At 46.9% G+C, this 18743-nt stretch overlaps 2 protein-coding genes across 2 annotated transcripts; both read right to left on the reverse strand.

The window, feature by feature from the left end:
- Positions 1 to 3789: 3789 nt before the first annotated feature.
- On the reverse strand, positions 3790 to 4668 carry LOC122746508 (cyclin-C-like). The gene has a single exon (XM_043992156.1). The coding sequence runs from the start codon at positions 4639 to 4641 to the stop codon at positions 3790 to 3792; it is 852 nt and encodes a 283-aa protein (XP_043848091.1). The 5' UTR covers positions 4642 to 4668.
- An 11968-nt stretch (positions 4669 to 16636) lies between these two features.
- On the reverse strand, positions 16637 to 17515 carry LOC122746507 (cyclin-C-like). The gene has a single exon (XM_043992155.1). The coding sequence runs from the start codon at positions 17486 to 17488 to the stop codon at positions 16637 to 16639; it is 852 nt and encodes a 283-aa protein (XP_043848090.1). The 5' UTR covers positions 17489 to 17515.
- Between the last annotated feature and the right edge of the window lie 1228 nt (positions 17516 to 18743).

Here is an 18743-nt window from a genome sequence, read left to right on the forward strand (position 1 = left end):
CAGTAATGCCTATACTTAACTTAGGAACTGTTCTATTATTTCTTTTGTCAAAGGTTCATTTACATTAGTTAGCTATGTGTCACTCTGAAGCAATCTTTCTGTTCTGTTACCCTATTAAAAACCCTGTCCTCTGTTCCCATCTTTGGTTATTCTTAGCTTCCGAGCTTTGCGATACCACGAGCTATATAGTTCCTCTGCCCCGATTAAAGACCTTATTTCTCCTATATTGATTGTTTCCTTAATTTCCAGGTTAACAGCATATACTTCAGTTTGCAATCTAAGTCCATCATTTCTCTATGTGCAGGTGAGTGGAATGTTTCTTCATGAGTCCCTTGGAATTGTCATTTATCATTGTGGTTATTAGAATTGTCAAGTCTTTCAGAGTTGATTATCTTTACAATATTGCTGTGTTTGCATCACAGTGTTCCACTGGTTCTGCTCTTTTCACTCTATCAGTTCATACAACTCTTCTCAGTTTGTTCTGAAACCACCCCTTTCTATTTTATAGCACAACAGTATTCTATCATATTCAGCTGTTCAAAATTGTTCAGTCTTTTCCCAAGTTATTAATATCCTTTTAGTTTCCAATTCTTTGCCATTACACAAAAGAGTCATTTCAAACATTTCTTTACATATGGCTCCTTTCCCTCTTTCTTTGATCTCCTCAGTCCTTAAGTGAAATAGTGAGTGGATTAACAAACTCTTTGTACTTGTAGTTGATTGCTCTATGTGAAGCCTCAGGTATATGTGCAGCCCAAGGCTAGGATAGGTAGAGGTGTATCTGCTTATCCTAGGGCAACCTTGCTTCATTTCTACTAGGTCTCTGTGTGTGGGACTAAGCCCTGAGGTCTGTGCAAGATTACCCACGGAAGACCATGTCTCAGGTCTGTTTGTGCACTCAGTAGCACTAGTGATAACTACAAATTTACTGAGAACTGACTGATCCCTACCTACTCTCCATTCCCTGGTCAATGAATTGCCTGGGGCTAACCAATCTTTGTTACTTCCAGACTCTTGATTGATTTATGGATCTCCCCCAATAAAACTATCCCCTCCCAATGATTCCCCACCTTACTCCTTGGACTTTATGTTATTATGTAAAAAAGTCCACCTACCTTAGGGTTGGGCTTTTTTTTTTTTTGGTGGGGAAATGAGGGTTAAGTGACTTGCTCAAGGTCACACAGCTAGTGTCAAGTATCTGAGGTCAAATTTGAACTCAGGACCTCCTGAATCCAGGGTTGGTGCTTTATCCACTGCACCACCTAGCTGCCCCCGGGTCTACCTACATTAACTAGTTTCTATTTAGAGTTAAATAGCATCTATACTTAAACTCTAGAGCAGTTCTATACTATCTTTTGTCAAAGGTTAATTTACATTAAGTAGTTGTGAGTCTGGAGCAGTCTTTTAGTTCCCTTTTGTTCTATTACCCCATAAAAATCCTGTCCTCACTTCCTATCTTTGGGTATTCCTAGCTTCTTGATTTTTCATACCACAAGCTATAGTTCCTCATAGTTCCTCTTTCCTGATTAAAGGCCTTATTTCTCCTATATTGATTGTTTCATTGATTTCCAGGTTAACACTAGTGATGGCCGGGGTTACTGGCAGCTTAATTTCTGATGTCTTGGAAGAATGGCCTCAGAAGTGGCAGACAAGAAGCTGCTGTGGTGGAGGGATTTACCTTGTCAAGTTTTTTATTTTTATGCCTGTCTCCTATAGAAAAAAAAAACAGATCAGAGAAATTATTTTCATAATGTCTCCTACAGGGGGAGCTAGGTGGCACAGTGGATAGAGCAACCGAGTGGATTGGCACCTAGGAGACTCACTAGCTAGGAAAGCTTCTTCTTCTTCTTCTTCTTCTTTTTTTTAGTGAGGCAATTGGGGTTAAGTGACTTGCCCAGGGTCACACCGCTAGTAAGTGTTAAGTGTCTGAGGCTGGATTTGAACTCAGGTCCTCCTAACTCCAGGGCCGGTGCTCTATCCACTGCACCACCTAGCTGCCCCGGAAAGCTTCTGAGAACGTGCCGGGTGTTCCGTTGCTCCCCCTGGAAGGAACTGCAGTCCACGAGGAGTCTGGAGCTGCACCTCCTTCTCCAGGAGCACGGGCAACCGGCCTTTGCATTGAGGAGAGAAGACCTTGCAACTTTCAGCCTCTGCTTCGGGACAGGCTTGCCAATCGCCCTCTCACCAGTTAGCTAGTACGGACAATGGACCGAGAGTGCAGTACCCTCACAGAAGGAGCTTCCTGTGTGAAACTTAGAGAGAGAATCCTGAAACCATCAGAGTGACAAAGGTGGTCATGCTTTGCAAACAATTTTATTGAAACGTTCGTGTTCTCCATCACCAGAATTTGCAGCAGCAGCAGCAGTCCTCCCCCATGCCCCATTCAAACAGACAGATATCTCAGGTACAACACGGTCTTCGTCAACAGGCTGAACGGGAAGAGTAAAGTCGGTCCAACTGATGAGCCTCTCACTCAGCCCGATCCGCAAACGAAAATGAACAAGCACCTGCCACCTGGGCAAAGCAATGGGGCAGCGATGTCTTGTCTTGTCTTCTCTTCAGTGAGCGTGTGCTTGTCTCTCTTGCTGGTACCTGGTCACATTCCCTTTCCAAGTCGTGGTGGGCTTCTTGTCTTTGACCAGAAGGTCTCCTGGCTTTCCAAGTTGCCTCCAGGAGGGAGAGGGAAAGTGGTTCCGGGAGTCGTCGTCTCCCCCCCCCCCCCCCGCCCCCCTCCGTTGAATGCCGAAGCGCCAAGGTCAGGTAAGCGACTGCAGCTGGGGCAATGCAGCCGTGGCTCCATACTTCCTGCCCAGGCTGAAGCCCTCCTGTTCCCTATCTGGTCCTCAGCTGGGAGCTAGGCACACTCGAGGACATCTTCCAAATACTCCAGTCTTTCTGGGACAAACTGCAGTGACAAAGGAGGCTGGTCTTCAGCCGGGAGCTTGGCACACCGAAGGGCATCGTCCAAATCTTCCAGTCTTCGTGGCACAAACTGGGGTTTCAAAGGAAGCGTGAGGAATTCTCCGTCAGCACTCTGTGTACTGGCACTGTTCCGGGGATCTTTTCTGGAAACTGGCAGGCTGGCACCTTTGGGCAACGTGAGGAGCCAGAAGAGGTGGAGGCTCCCTTATCCTCAGACTTTTATCCTGAGTCCGTTTCCCTCGGAAGTTCTCCTTCCTTCTCTCCCGCGTTACCACTTTTCCCTTCTCTCAGGGTTTGTCTATGGGTGACCTCCAAAAGAGCTTCCCGGGGAGAAAGGGCAGGTCGGCACTCTTGCCTGCCTTTTCCTCGAAGTTGCCTTAGGAAAAGAGCCTCTGCATCTGTCTAGAAGTGCAAGAGAAAGGCGTTTCCCAGCGAGAAATCCTTCCTTCAATGTGCTTCCACGAAGCTTGTCAGTGGGGCCGAGAGCTCTAGTTGGAATGTCTGTTCTGAGCAGGAAATGCTGCACATGAGCTGGTGCTGGCCTCTTCTTCTTTTTTTGCAGGGCAATTAGGGTTAAGTGACTTGGCCAGGGTCACACAGCTAGTAAGTGTCAAGTGTCTGAAGCCGGATTTGAACTCAGGTCCTCCTAAGTCCATGGCCGGTGCTGTATCAACTGGGCCTCTTAGCTGCCTTCCTTTCCCCCTCCCCCCGCCCCCGCCCCCGCCTTTTTTTTTTTTTGACGGAAAGTTATTCCTTCTCATATATGTTCCACTGAAGACATTATTGAAAACCGTTTATTTCTTTAGCACAGCAAAAACCCCAATGGTTTTATTCCTAATGGTCCACTCTGCACGTCCTAGGAATGTTTTAAGACTGGCTGTAGCTCAAATTTTGGATTCCATTTGCACCCGGTTCTCCTTCAGTGTGTGGAAGTGGTTTTGGTTTAGGCATCTTACTAAGGATAGTTGCCACCTCTTTTCTTTCATCAAAATTCTTCCACTGCTCATACAATTTTAAAATCACCCTGATTATTTCCAAAATCTTCTCCAGATCAACAGAAAGCTCAGCAAACCACTGTACAGCATCCTTTTGTTGTGCTACACAGGCTACATGTAGGCTAGCTAAGGCTATCATGAAAGGAGGATAGAGAAGGCAAAGATCCGTTCTGTAGGTATCGTTGACTATCCTCCATGCAACGCGAAGTAACCTGTCTTCTTGGCCCATGTTCTGCACATACTGGAGCAAAGGCCTATAAGGATGATAGACTATCAAGCAACAATCCATTAGTTCTACAAGGTAGAATTCACATTCTAATATGTGGTTCATCCTATAAGGGAATTTCTTTGGAAAGGCATATGAAAATCTAGTTTTTAATACAGACGTAGCAGCAGAAATCAAACTTGTCTTTGAAACTTCTCCAAATTCTTCTACTTTGGATGCCAAAAATACACATGTAGGTGCCATTAATACAGGATCTATACTTGTCAAGGAATATCTGGCGTAGAACCTTTTGAAATAGACTGTAGCAGTGGCAACAACTTGCTGTCTTAACTTAAGATGCTCACCTAAAGCTTGAATAACATTTGTAAAAAATAGCTGCAGTTTCCAATACTCTTCTTCTGAGAGAAACTTTAAGTCCTTCTGGCGTTCCTTCAACAGATCTTGTTTCTCGAAAATCCATTGTAAATTGTGGGAGCTCTGCCAGAAGTTCCCTGCCATGGGGAGCAGCTTCCCCGAGATGAAAAGCAGCAGGCAACTGAGCGACCACGCCAGCAGCCGGACCGCTCGGCTCCGCTCGGCTCCGCTCGGCTCCGCTCGGCTCCGCTCGGCTCCGCTCGGCTCCGCTCGGCTCCGCTGCGTTCCGCTGCGTTCCGCTGCGCTCCGTTCCGCTCCGCGGCAGCGGCGGAGGCAGTAGCGAAAGGAAGAGGGGAAGCACCTGACCTCTTCGGGGAGGCCCAGCAACACAAAACCCCACAAAGCCGTTCCCAAAGACACAAGTTCCGGTCCGGCAGCGCGGGTGCTGGCCTTTTATAGGCGTTCCGGGCCAGCGCTCTCCCGCCGGGTCCCAGTGCTGTAGAGAAGGTGTGAATTCCCCAGCTCAGCCTGAGGGCCAGAGGAGAGAAATCCTTGGGCCCCTCCCCCTCTCGCTCAGGCTTCGCACCTCAGTGCTTGCTGCCCTTCCAGCCTTGCCAGCCCCACTCCTTATCTCCGGAGTGCCATCTAGCGACCTTGAGCCCTGAGGCCCTGGCCCTCGCACCTCCAACTATTTCCTCGCAGTAACAATTCCTGCGAAGGAGTTCATCTCCCGAGTCTTCCAAGTACCTGCCGAGCCTCAGGTTCGGAGAGAATGGAGGGCTGCTCTCCCCCCTGGAGTGAAGAGAACCTGCCTGCCCAGCATTGGCCCCCATTCCGGCAGCTTGGACAGCGGCAGGCCAGTATATGTGGGGAAGCCAGGCGTGCCTCATGCTTGGCCTTTTCTGATATCTGGCAGGGACGCTGATCAGCAGCCCCATGGACTGAGACAAATCCTAGGGGCCCTGACCCAGTAGGTGCCGAATCGAGCCGAGGAACGAAATCGCCTTGCGAGGCGCCTGAGGTGAACACCAAAGAAGCGGTTTCTCTTCAAGGGAAAGGAGGACGGAGAGGATGGAAGGGGAAAGCGAAAAGAGACCTTGCCTTGGATTGCTGCGCCAAGGCTACGGGCTGATTGGAATCGCCACTTCCTTGCCCGCATGGTCACCCGCAATCCTTCAGCGAGGCGGCCTGCCCGCTCTTCCTCAAGAGCAAACTCCTCTACCGACTTGGTACTTTGTCTTGAGCGGGTCCCTAGAGAGTGACATCAAGGGAACTCAGTAGAATCACCTGACCTGGGGTTGTTTGTTTGTTTTGTCAAGCACTGAACATCATTTGTCATGTTGGTTTTGTGGACAAGCACAAGAGAAGAGGCCAACCGTATCCCTGCCCTTGTAAGTAGTGGAAGGGTCAAGGGCCCGAAGGAGTTCTGGAAGGGTCGAGGTCCAGTGGCAAGACCGTCTTTTGTGGAGTGCCCTGGGGCTTGCTCCACGTTCTAGGATCCTGACGACTGGATGGAAAAGTGCAGGTGGTCAAGAAAAGCCAGTGAGGTGGAAGCTGCAATGATATGCTCCTGTTCCATGCAGTCCTTGACAGAAAGCCTTGGCCTCTCCCTTAGCGCGGCCTTAGCTCTCTTTCAGCTCATTCCACAGGCAAGGGAGGGGACAGCATTCAAGCACTCTCCTCACTCCAATGGCTGCTGCCAAGAGTTGGCAAACGCAAATGAAATGGGATTCCTCCTAGCTGGCATCTGCTGAACGAAGAGGAGGCTGGAAAACAAGGAGGGACAGAAAAGGCAAGTGGGAGGCTAGGAAGAAAGAAGAGAAAGCAGGTAGGAGCTATGGGAGTCGGAGGAATCCCTAAGCGCCTACTGACTTGGAGCCCAGTACCTGGTCAAGCTGTCTTCGTGATTTTCTCATGGGATGCTCAAGACAACCGTCCCAGGTCCCCGCTCTTCTTCTGGCCATTGCCGAATTGAGACAACGGAGTGGGATGGCACCTAGGAGACTCACGCAGGGTCACTAGCTAGGAAAGCTTCTGAGAACGTGCCGGGTGTTCCGTTGCTCCCCCTGGAGGGCACTGCAGGGCACGAGGAGTCTGGGGCTGCACCTCCTTCGCCAGGAGCACGGGCACCCGGCCTTTGCATTGAGGAGAGAAGACCTTGCAACTTTCAGCCTCTGCTTCAGGACAGGCTTGCCAATCGCCCTCTCACCAGTTAGCTAGTAGGGACGACGGACCGAGCTTGCAGTACCCTCACAGAAGGAGCTTCCTGTGTGAAACTTAGAGAATCCTGAAACCACCAGAGTGACAAAGGTGGTCATGCTTTGCAAACAATTTTATTGAAACGTTCGTGTTCTCCATCACCAGAATTTGCAGCAGCAGCAGCAGTCCTCCCCCATGCCCCATTCAAACAGACAGATATCTCAGGTACAACACGGTCTTCGTCAACAGGCTGAACGGGAAGAGTAAAGTCGGTCCTACTGATGAGCCTCTCACTCAGCCCGATCCGCAAACGAAAATGAACAAGCACCTGCCACCTGGGCAAAGCAATGGGACAGCGATGTCTTGTCTTCTCTTCAGTGGGCATGTGTTTGTCTCTCTGGGTGGTACGTGGTCATATTTCCTTTTCTAGTCCTCGTGGGCTTCTTGTTTTTGACCAGAAGGTTTCATGGCCCTCTTAAGTATTATCCCATTTGATTCTCACAACCTTCTGAGGTGGGTGCTATCATTATGCCCATTTTATAGTTGAAAGTGAGGTAGACAGCAGTTAAGAGACCTATTAAGAGAGCAGCTATTAAGCATCTATGACCCTATGCTAGGCTTAGCTATTCTCAGCAATACAATGATCTAAGGCAATTCCAAAAGACTTACAAAAGATTTACACATGGTTGGAATGTTGAGATATAATCTTTCCAGCTAACACTCAAAAGGGACTACTTGATTAGCAAAAGTGTATACAGATCATGTGGAGTTCCAAAAGCGTGGAAACAACGTCACCTTCTGTAAGATAACTAAGAACCTGAAGAGTACATCCAGAAATAGGCCCAGAATACAATTATGCTTTGTCACAAATTAATAAAATTGATTTTCAAAACACTATCTTTGTCAGTGGCACTGCTGAAGTATTTTGTGTGACCCTGCTCAGGTCACTTCATCCTCATTGCCCCACCCTACTCCCAAAAGAAAATAGTTTACCTAGATTTTTTTATAATGCATTTGAAAGTTTCACTTGTTTTTATCCTGGAGAAGTCAAAGAGAAGTAGGTAAGGGGAAGCTAGGTGGTGCAGTGGAGAGAGCACCAACCAACCCTGGATTCAGGAGGACCTAGTTCAAATTTGGCCTCAGACACTTAACACTTACTAGCTGTGTGACTCTGGGCAAGTCACTTAACCCCAATTGCCTCAATGAAAGAAAGAAAGAAGTAGGTAAGTCAGCATCTAATTACTGGAAGTTGGAAGTGGTTGAATCGGCTAAGCCCAGAAGGCTTTATTTCAAGCATTCATATATCAGAGTAGAGATAAGATAGAAAAAGGAAGAAAAGGGGGAAAAGCTATGTAGGAATTACTAAGCTCCCATATTAATAGGTGCCACTGTCTAGCCAAGCCCTCTTTAGTATTAATTGTCTAATTGTCAAAACACAAAAAACAAAAACACCACAAATCTTGTAAAATAGATTTATTAGGGTACTGGAATACATAGCCAGGGGAGTGTCATGGAGACACCTCCTTGGCCAGGAGCACTGGCACATCCAAATTACATTAATTAAAAAAAAAAAAAAAGGAGAGCTTCTTGCTATTGTTTGCACTTCCTTTCCTGGATTTCCACTTCAGTGAGGTTACATGCCTTCAAGAACAAGCCCGAGTAGTGATTTCATATTGTCTGGAGATGTCATATTGTCAGTAAATCAGAAGATCAAAGGGATCAAGTTGAAACTAGCTTTAGAAAATTTCTACTTATTGCGGAAATGTAGTGGAACCAAGAAAGTTATAGATCCCAAAGCCCCAAAGGATCCTTCAAAAACTTTCCCACGAGAAAAACAGGAATAAGGTGTGGCCAAGCATGACCCTGCTATGCTAATAAGCAATATCAAGGTCAGCAAGACAAATTATATTAATAAAACATTTCTAACTTTCAACCTCTGCTTCAGGAAAGTCTTCCCAGGCACACTCACATTCTCATTAGTAGCACTGACACAAGATTGCAATGTTCATATACAGAGAAAAATGCTCCTTTTTGGGGCAGCTAGATCGCGCAGTGGATAGAGCACCGGCCCTGGAGTCAGGAGTACCTGAGTTCAAATCAGGCCTCAGACACTTACTAGCTGTGTGACCCTGGGCAAGTCACTTAACCCCAACTGCCTCACCCATTCAACAAAGACTCCTTATTGCTCTGGTAGCTAGGTGGGAGTCTGGGATGCATGAGGCCATGTTCTAAACCTTCCAGTTGTCCTGGGACAAATGAGGGGGACAAAGGAGCCACAAAGAATTCTCCATCAGAACTCTCATTACTTCCACTGCTCTCTGGGTTACTTGAAGCAGACACAATGGCACCATCAACCAAAGTGGATCCTGAAGGAGGATCTCATGATCTCTTGATTTCTTGCTTCATGCTCTTTGTGCTTTTTCTTCCTCCTCTTGCACTTCTACAGTGATAGGTGAATCTTTTCTTTGGCAATGTGTTTTCTGTAGAGTTTTGCCACTTAATTATGGGGAATCCTTAAAAAAAAAAAGCTGTCTCCAAAAGGGAGAGGTTAGGTAAGTGCAGTTGTAAAGACTTCTACACTTCCCTTCTGTAAGATAACTAAGAACCGGAAGAGTACATCCAGAAATAGGCCCAGAATAAAAGAGAATAAAAGCAAGAGCAAAAGAGGGAGAGAATCTGAGGAAAGCAACAGAAGGAAGTGGCCTCATCTACCTCCTCACATAATCCCTCCTGGTCACTGGCAGACTCCAAAATGCAGACTGGAATGTATTGAATGGGTTCCTCCAGGTTCAACTCACAAAAGTGAGGAGAGGATGTGTAGCTGGGACACTGATAGGGCTCCACCCATCCAGCAAGGGCAGACCCCCTCTTGCTCCACATTTGGTAGCCAAGTTCATCAGAACTCCCTTCACTTCCACTGCTCTCTGCATCCCTTGAAGAAATGGAGGCACCATCAACCAAAGTGGAGCCCAAAGGTGGGGATTCAGGACTTTTTACTTCATGCTCTTTGTGCTCTTCTTTCTCCTCTTGCACTTCTAAAGTGTAGAGTTCTTGTTCTCGGCATTTGACTGTGAAAGAGAAGAAATGGGGCATGTGATGATGAGAGGGTACACTCAAGTGGTCTCAAGAAGGGAACAAGACGGGGCGGCTAGGTGGCACAGTGGATAAAGCACCAGCCCTGGATTCAGGAGTACCTGAGTTCAAATCTGGCCTCAGACACTTGACACTTACTAGCTGTGTGACCCTGGGCAAGTCACTTAACCCCCGTTTGCCTGGCCCCCCAAAAAGAAGGGAACAAGACTATGTGAGGGAAATCATACTGACAAATGTCAATATCAATATTTGTTAATTCCTTCCAAATCAAGTCATCCTTTTTGTGCTCCTTGACAGATTCCTTCTCCCACTCACTGCAGGAGCTATTCCCAACATTTTTAGTCCTCCTCAAGCCTCTCCAAGAACTCTTCTCTCACTACTCACCATAGCCACTGCTGTAGACATCTTTGGCATGATCATCTTGGCTGGGATGTTCACTGAGGTCAGTTCTGTAATCATTGTCAATGCTACGATCAGAATCAATGTGATCACTGCCGTCGTCTTTGTCAGTCTGGTAGGAAGAAGGGAGGTCTGGACACACAAGAGCATCTTCCAAGTCTTCAAAGTGTCTTGGGACAAACTCAGGGGACAAAGAAAGAAAAATAAATTCCTCGGGACTCTCTTCGCTTCCACTATTCGCTGGGTCACTTGAAACTGACATGGTATCTTCAGGCTTTTTTCCAGATTCCTTCTCTTCCTGAAGTTCTTCCTTTTCTTTAACTTCCACACCTTTTTCACTTCTTTCTCTCTGCCAGGTTAAGAAAGTGGAGGCCAGCACTGTATACTGCTTTTTTACCTAGAAGTTAAACTGCAAAAAGGATGAAGAAAATGGGTTATCACTAGAAGTCAGGGTCATGTGTTCTTGCCTAACATTTCCAGCCCTCCCCTCTATCCTTTCTTAGCATGCCCTCTTTCCTATTTCCTCAGCTCAAGGCTATTACCTAATTCCGAACTGGATGACTCTGAAACCACTGGATTAGGGCCCTTTTTCCTATCTTCTTCCTCTCAGTGGACTGACTGCCCACTGAGGTCATAGCAATTAGTGCACTATTGCTCCAGTGTCCTTTGGAGGCTAGTTCAGGAGTTCTCCCATGACTTCAGTGTGAATACTCATTCTAGTTAAGATACTCCACACCTAGTTAGCAGGGGATCCCAAATCCAGACACTGGTCCCCTTGAGTGGACCTGGTCTCCTGTCATCATCCTGCTGACATCATGGCCCAGAAGTGCCAGTCTCTGGATACTGGACACAAAAGGCTGTGGGAGTAAGGATACTGTAAGGCAGGAAGTTCCCTATCTTGGCAGAAGAGGAGAGACTGAGGCTGAAGCAGGCAAGGAATTTGATTTTGGATCTAGGAACAGGGACCTTGTACCTAGCACTGAGTGAACCCCAGTAGTCACTGTATTGACTCTCAGTCTCCTAAGTAAATGATCTCTCCTCAGTCCCTCATACAAGGTATCTCCCCATTTTTATAGAAGTCAAAGACAAAGGAATTTCCCCAGGAGGGGACCTACCTTTAATGTCCTTGCAGGAGGCTTCTCAATCAGAACACAGCTGCAGTTGGAATTTCTGCTCTGAGCAGGAATCACTGCAAAGGAGCTGGTGCTGGCCTTTTATATGCCTTTCCTCAGGGATGTCTTTCGCTGTCCTTTTTACATTGAGAAGGTGGGAATCCCATCCTCAGCAGGAGTGGCACAAGAGGGAAATCCTTTTGTCTCTCCCCCTTTCCCTCAATACTTTCTGTCCCCTCCTCAATCAGCTCTCTCCTTAGCACCTCATCTAGTTACCTTTAGCCCTGAGAAACTTTCTGAGAATCATCCAATTATTCACTCCCCACAAACAATTAATCTTGACTAATAATCTCTCATTAGTCTTCCAAGCATGTCCCAAATGTCAAGTTATTAGGATATGGAGGGCTCCTGTCTTTTCTGCAGTTAAGAGAGCTTTCATACCAACTATTGAGAAGTTCAAGGTTGAGAGCATTCCTTATCTTACTACTGACCTCTTCCTCTTCCCATTCACTCTCTTTTTAGAGAAAAAAGCTAATTTGAATTTTAATTTCTTTCTCTGCCACTTGTCCCTTCACCAACCATAGAGAAGACAAGAAATTTTTTAAAATACAAATATCTATAGTCATTTTGATGTAGGAGGCAAAAAGGGGTTAATAGAAAAACCTAAGACCCAAGCTTTAATTTATATATTACCTCCAAAAGGGAGCCAGACCCCAGTTAATGGATATCTTATGCTAGGTTCTCCTACCCACAGTGATCAGTACACATAAAAACGGGTGAGGTTAAATAACAATAAAGGAAATGACAAGGCTATAGAAATTCTAAAGAAAAATTATTATATTTGAAACTAGCCATGGGAATCAGAAAGAGACATGTGCAGAAAAGGCCAAATTTGTCCTCAGATTCACCTTATGACATGTAAACCCCCAAAACACACCTCCACTGACAAAGGTAACCATCTCGGGAGTTGGCTTAGGACCCCTGGAACTCCTAATTAGGATAGCCCCTCCCCTGTACCTCCCCAAGGTGGAGGATATTATAATGAGACTGATAATCAATTTATCTATACTATAAACATAACTGCATTTCCTTTCCTTATTTGGGAGAGATACCTTTCCACTATTCTGGCTCTCTCCCTGTGGTCACTCACAGTATTGCAATAAAACTTGAGAAACTGTCACTGAATCTTGTAATTCTTTTGGGATGACTCACAATCAATCAGACCCCAAATTCTATCCCACTTCAATCTAAAATAAATTCCCACATTAGTCATGTAGAAAAAAGAAAGAGAAAAAAAGAAGAAAGAAAGTGAAGAACATTGAGAACTGCAAAATTTACTGAGAACTGATTGCCCACCCAGTCCCCTCTTTCCCAGGCAAATGAATTGCCCGAGGCTGACTGTCTTTGTCATTTCCAGACTCTTAATGGACTTATGGACCTTCCCCCAAGCAACTTATCCCCTCCCTATGTTCCCCACCTTACTCCCTGGACTTTATGTTATTAATGTTAAAAGGGTCCACCTACATTAAGTAATTTCTATTCAGAGTCAGTAATGCCTATACTTAACTTAGGAACTGTTCTATTATTTCTTTTGTCAAAGGTTCATTTACATTAGTTAGCTATGTGTCACTCTGAAGCAATCTTTCTGTTCTGTTACCCTATTAAAAACCCTGTCCTCTGTTCCCATCTTTGGTTATTCTTAGCTTCCGAGCTTTGCGATACCACGAGCTATATAGTTCCTCTGCCCCGATTAAAGACCTTATTTCTCCTATATTGATTGTTTCCTTAATTTCCAGGTTAACAGCATATACTTCAGTTTGCAATCTAAGTCCATCATTTCTCTATGTGCAGGTGAGTAGAATGTTTCTTCATGAGTCCCTTGGAATTGTCATTTATCATTGTGGTTATTAGAATTGTCAAGTCTTTCAGAGTTGATTATCTTTACAATATTGCTGTGTTTGCATCACAGTGTTCCACTGGTTCTGCTCTTTTCACTCTATCAGTTCATACAACTCTTCTCAGTTTGTTCTGAAACCACCCCTTTCTATTTTATAGCACAACAGTATTCTATCATATTCAGCTGTTCAAAATTGTTCAGTCTTTTCCCAAGTTATTAATATCCTTTTAGTTTCCAATTCTTTGCCATTACACAAAAGAGTCATTTCAAACATTTCTTTACATATGGCTCCTTTCCCTCTTTCTTTGATCTCCTCAGTCCTTAAGTGAAATAGTGAGTGGATTAACAAACTCTTTGTACTTGTAGTTGATTGCTCTATGTGAAGCCTCAGGTATATGTGCAGCCCAAGGCTAGGATAGGTAGAGGTGTATCTGCTTATCCTAGGGCAACCTTGCTTCATTTCTACTAGGTCTCTGTGTGTGGGACTAAGCCCTGAGGTCTGTGCAAGATTACCCACGGAAGACCATGTCTCAGGTCTGTTTGTGCACTCAGTAGCACTAGTGATAACTACAAATTTACTGAGAACTGACTGATCCCTACCTACTCTCCATTCCCTGGTCAATGAATTGCCTGGGGCTAACCAATCTTTGTTACTTCCAGACTCTTGATTGATTTATGGATCTCCCCCAATAAAACTATCCCCTCCCAATGATTCCCCACCTTACTCCTTGGACTTTATGTTATTATGTAAAAAAGTCCACCTACCTTAGGGTTGGGCTTTTTTTTTTTTTGGTGGGGAAATGAGGGTTAAGTGACTTGCTCAAGGTCACACAGCTAGTGTCAAGTATCTGAGGTCAAATTTGAACTCAGGACCTCCTGAATCCAGGGTTGGTGCTTTATCCACTGCACCACCTAGCTGCCCCCGGGTCTACCTACATTAACTAGTTTCTATTTAGAGTTAAATAGCATCTATACTTAAACTCTAGAGCAGTTCTATACTATCTTTTGTCAAAGGTTAATTTACATTAAGTAGTTGTGAGTCTGGAGCAGTCTTTTAGTTCCCTTTTGTTCTATTACCCCATAAAAATCCTGTCCTCACTTCCTATCTTTGGGTATTCCTAGCTTCTTGATTTTTCATACCACAAGCTATAGTTCCTCATAGTTCCTCTTTCCTGATTAAAGGCCTTATTTCTCCTATATTGATTGTTTCATTGATTTCCAGGTTAACACTAGTGATGGCCGGGGTTACTGGCAGCTTAATTTCTGATGTCTTGGAAGAATGGCCTCAGAAGTGGCAGACAAGAAGCTGCTGTGGTGGAGGGATTTACCTTGTCAAGTTTTTTATTTTTATGCCTGTCTCCTATAGAAAAAAAAAACAGATCAGAGAAATTATTTTCATAATGTCTCCTACAGGGGGAGCTAGGTGGCACAGTGGATAGAGCAACCGAGTGGATTGGCACCTAGGAGACTCACTAGCTAGGAAAGCTTCTTCTTCTTCTTTTTTTTTTTTTTTTAGTGAGGCAATTGGGGTTAAGTGACTTGCCCAGGGTCACACCGCTAGTAAGTGTTAAGTGTCTGAGGCTGGATTTGAACTCAGGTCCTCCTAACTCCAGGGCCGGTGCTCTATCCACTGCACCACCTAGCTGCCCCGGAAAGCTTCTGAGAACGTGCCGGGTGTTCCGTTGCTCCCCCTGGAAGGAACTGCAGTCCACGAGGAGTCTGGAGTTGCAGCTCCTTCTCCAGGAGCACGGGCAACCGGCCTTTGCATTGAGGAGAGAAGACCTTGCAACTTTCAGCCTCTGCTTCAGGACAGGCTTGCCAATCGCCCTCTCACCAGTTAGCTAGTACGGACAATGGACCGAGAGTGCAGTACCCTCACAGAAGGAGCTTCCTGTGTGAAACTTAGAGAGAGAATCCTGAAACCATCAGAGTGACAAAGGTGGTCATGCTTTGCAAACAATTTTATTGAAACGTTCGTGTTCTCCATCACCAGAATTTGCAGCAGCAGCAGCAGTCCTCCCCCATGCCCCATTCAAACAGACAGATATCTCAGGTACAACACGGTCTTCGTCAACAGGCTGAACGGGAAGAGTAAAGTCGGTCCAACTGATGAGCCTCTCACTCAGCCCGATCCGCAAACGAAAATGAACAAGCACCTGCCACCTGGGCAAAGCAATGGGGCAGCGATGTCTTGTCTTGTCTTCTCTTCAGTGAGCGTGTGCTTGTCTCTCTTGCTGGTACCTGGTCACATTCCCTTTCCAAGTCGTGGTGGGCTTCTTGTCTTTGACCAGAAGGTCTCCTGGCTTTCCAAGTTGCCTCCAGGAGGGAGAGGGAAAGTGGTTCCGGGAGTCGTCGTCTCCCCACCCCCCCCCCGCCCCCCTCCGTTGAATGCCGAAGCGCCAAGGTCAGGTAAGCGACTGCAGCTGGGGCAATGCAGCCGTGGCTCCATACTTCCTGCCCAGGCTGAAGCCCTCCTGTTCCCTATCTGGTCCTCAGCTGGGAGCTAGGCACACTCGAGGACATCTTCCAAATACTCCAGTCTTTCTGGGACAAACTGCAGTGACAAAGGAGGCTGGTCTTCAGCCGGGAGCTTGGCACACCGAAGGGCATCGTCCAAATCTTCCAGTCTTCGTGGCACAAACTGGGGTTTCAAAGGAAGCGTGAGGAATTCTCCGTCAGCACTCTGTGTACTGGCACTGTTCCGGGGATCTTTTCTGGAAACTGGCAGGCTGGCACCTTTGGGCAACGTGAGGAGCCAGAAGAGGTGGAGGCTCCCTTATCCTCAGACTTTTATCCTGAGTCCGTTTCCCTCGGAAGTTCTCCTTCCTTCTCTCCCGCGTTACCACTTTTCCCTTCTCTCAGGGTTTGTCTATGGGTGACCTCCAAAAGAGCTTCCCGGGGAGAAAGGGCAGGTCGGCACTCTTGCCTGCCTTTTCCTCGAAGTTGCCTTAGGAAAAGAGCCTCTGCATCTGTCTAGAAGTGCAAGAGAAAGGCGTTTCCCAGCGAGAAATCCTTCCTTCAATGTGCTTCCACGAAGCTTGTCAGTGGGGCCGAGAGCTCTAGTTGGAATGTCTGTTCTGAGCAGGAAATGCTGCACATGAGCTGGTGCTGGCCTCTTCTTCTTTTTTTGCAGGGCAATTAGGGTTAAGTGACTTGGCCAGGGTCACACAGCTAGTAAGTGTCAAGTGTCTGAAGCCGGATTTGAACTCAGGTCCTCCTAAGTCCATGGCCGGTGCTGTATCAACTGGGCCTCTTAGCTGCCTTCCTTTCCCCCTCCCCCCCGCCCCCGCCCCCGCCTTTTTTTTTTTTTGACGGAAAGTTATTCCTTCTCATATATGTTCCACTGAAGACATTATTGAAAACCGTTTATTTCTTTAGCACAGCAAAAACCCCAATGGTTTTATTCCTAATGGTCCACTCTGCACGTCCTAGGAATGTTTTAAGACTGGCTGTAGCTCAAATTTTGGATTCCATTTGCACCCGGTTCTCCTTCAGTGTGTGGAAGTGGTTTTGGTTTAGGCATCTTACTAAGGATAGTTGCCACCTCTTTTCTTTCATCAAAATTCTTCCACTGCTCATACAATTTTAAAATCACCCTGATTATTTCCAAAATCTTCTCCAGATCAACAGAAAGCTCAGCAAACCACTGTACAGCATCCTTTTGTTGTGCTACACAGGCTACATGTAGGCTAGCTAAGGCTATCATGAAAGGAGGATAGAGAAGGCAAAGATCCGTTCTGTAGGTATCGTTGACTATCCTCCATGCAACGCGAAGTAACCTGTCTTCTTGGCCCATGTTCTGCACATACTGGAGCAAAGGCCTATAAGGATGATAGACTATCAAGCAACAATCCATTAGTTCTACAAGGTAGAATTCACATTCTAATATGTGGTTCATCCTATAAGGGAATTTCTTTGGAAAGGCATATGAAAATCTAGTTTTTAATACAGACGTAGCAGCAGAAATCAAACTTGTCTTTGAAACTTCTCCAAATTCTTCTACTTTGGATGCCAAAAATACACATGTAGGTGCCATTAATACAGGATCTATACTTGTCAAGGAATATCTGGCGTAGAACCTTTTGAAATAGACTGTAGCAGTGGCAACAACTTGCTGTCTTAACTTAAGATGCTCACCTAAAGCTTGAATAACATTTGTAAAAAATAGCTGCAGTTTCCAATACTCTTCTTCTGAGAGAAACTTTAAGTCCTTCTGGCGTTCCTTCAACAGATCTTGTTTCTCGAAAATCCATTGTAAATTGTGGGAGCTCTGCCAGAAGTTCCCTGCCATGGGGAGCAGCTTCCCCGAGATGAAAAGCAGCAGGCAACTGAGCGACCACGCCAGCAGCCGGACCGCTCGGCTCCGCTCGGCTCCGCTCGGCTCCGCTCGGCTCCGCTCGGCTCCGCTCGGCTCCGCTCGGCTCCGCTGCGTTCCGCTGCGTTCCGCTGCGCTCCGTTCCGCTCCGCGGCAGCGGCGGAGGCAGTAGCGAAAGGAAGAGGGGAAGCACCTGACCTCTTCGGGGAGGCCCAGCAACACAAAACCCCACAAAGCCGTTCCCAAAGACACAAGTTCCGGTCCGGCAGCGCGGGTGCTGGCCTTTTATAGGCGTTCCGGGCCAGCGCTCTCCCGCCGGGTCCCAGTGCTGTAGAGAAGGTGTGAATTCCCCAGCTCAGCCTGAGGGCCAGAGGAGAGAAATCCTTGGGCCCCTCCCCCTCTCGCTCAGGCTTCGCACCTCAGTGCTTGCTGCCCTTCCAGCCTTGCCAGCCCCACTCCTTATCTCCGGAGTGCCATCTAGCGACCTTGAGCCCTGAGGCCCTGGCCCTCGCACCTCCAACTATTTCCTCGCAGTAACAATTCCTGCGAAGGAGTTCATCTCCCGAGTCTTCCAAGTACCTGCCGAGCCTCAGGTTCGGAGAGAATGGAGGGCTGCTCTCCCCCCTGGAGTGAAGAGAACCTGCCTGCCCAGCATTGGCCCCCATTCCGGCAGCTTGGACAGCGGCAGGCCAGTATATGTGGGGAAGCCAGGCGTGCCTCATGCTTGGCCTTTTCTGATATCTGGCAGGGACGCTGATCAGCAGCCCCATGGACTGAGACAAATCCTAGGGGCCCTGACCCAGTAGGTGCCGAATCGAGCCGAGGAACGAAATCGCCTTGCGAGGCGCCTGAGGTGAACACCAAAGAAGCGGTTTCTCTTCAAGGGAAAGGAGGACGGAGAGGATGGAAGGGGAAAGCGAAAAGAGACCTTGCCTTGGATTGCTGCGCCAAGGCTACGGGCTGATTGGAATCGCCACTTCCTTGCCCGCATGGTCACCCGCAATCCTTCAGCGAGGCGGCCTGCCCGCTCTTCCTCAAGAGCAAACTCCTCTACCGACTTGGTACTTTGTCTTGAGCGGGTCCCTAGAGAGTGACATCAAGGGAACTCAGTAGAATCACCTGACCTGGGGTTGTTTGTTTGTTTTGTCAAGCACTGAACATCATTTGTCATGTTGGTTTTGTGGACAAGCACAAGAGAAGAGGCCAACCGTATCCCTGCCCTTGTAAGTAG

This window comes from Dromiciops gliroides, chromosome 3 (assembly GCF_019393635.1).
Source record: "Dromiciops gliroides isolate mDroGli1 chromosome 3, mDroGli1.pri, whole genome shotgun sequence".
NCBI classification, from domain to species: domain Eukaryota; kingdom Metazoa; phylum Chordata; class Mammalia; order Microbiotheria; family Microbiotheriidae; genus Dromiciops; species Dromiciops gliroides.

Bases quoted from the DNA above. Each gene is read 5' to 3' on its own strand.
- LOC122746508 (XM_043992156.1), bottom strand. From the start codon at position 4,641: ATGGCAGGGAACTTCTGGCAGAGCTCCCACAATTTACAATGGATTTTC.
- LOC122746507 (XM_043992155.1), bottom strand. From the start codon at position 17,488: ATGGCAGGGAACTTCTGGCAGAGCTCCCACAATTTACAATGGATTTTC.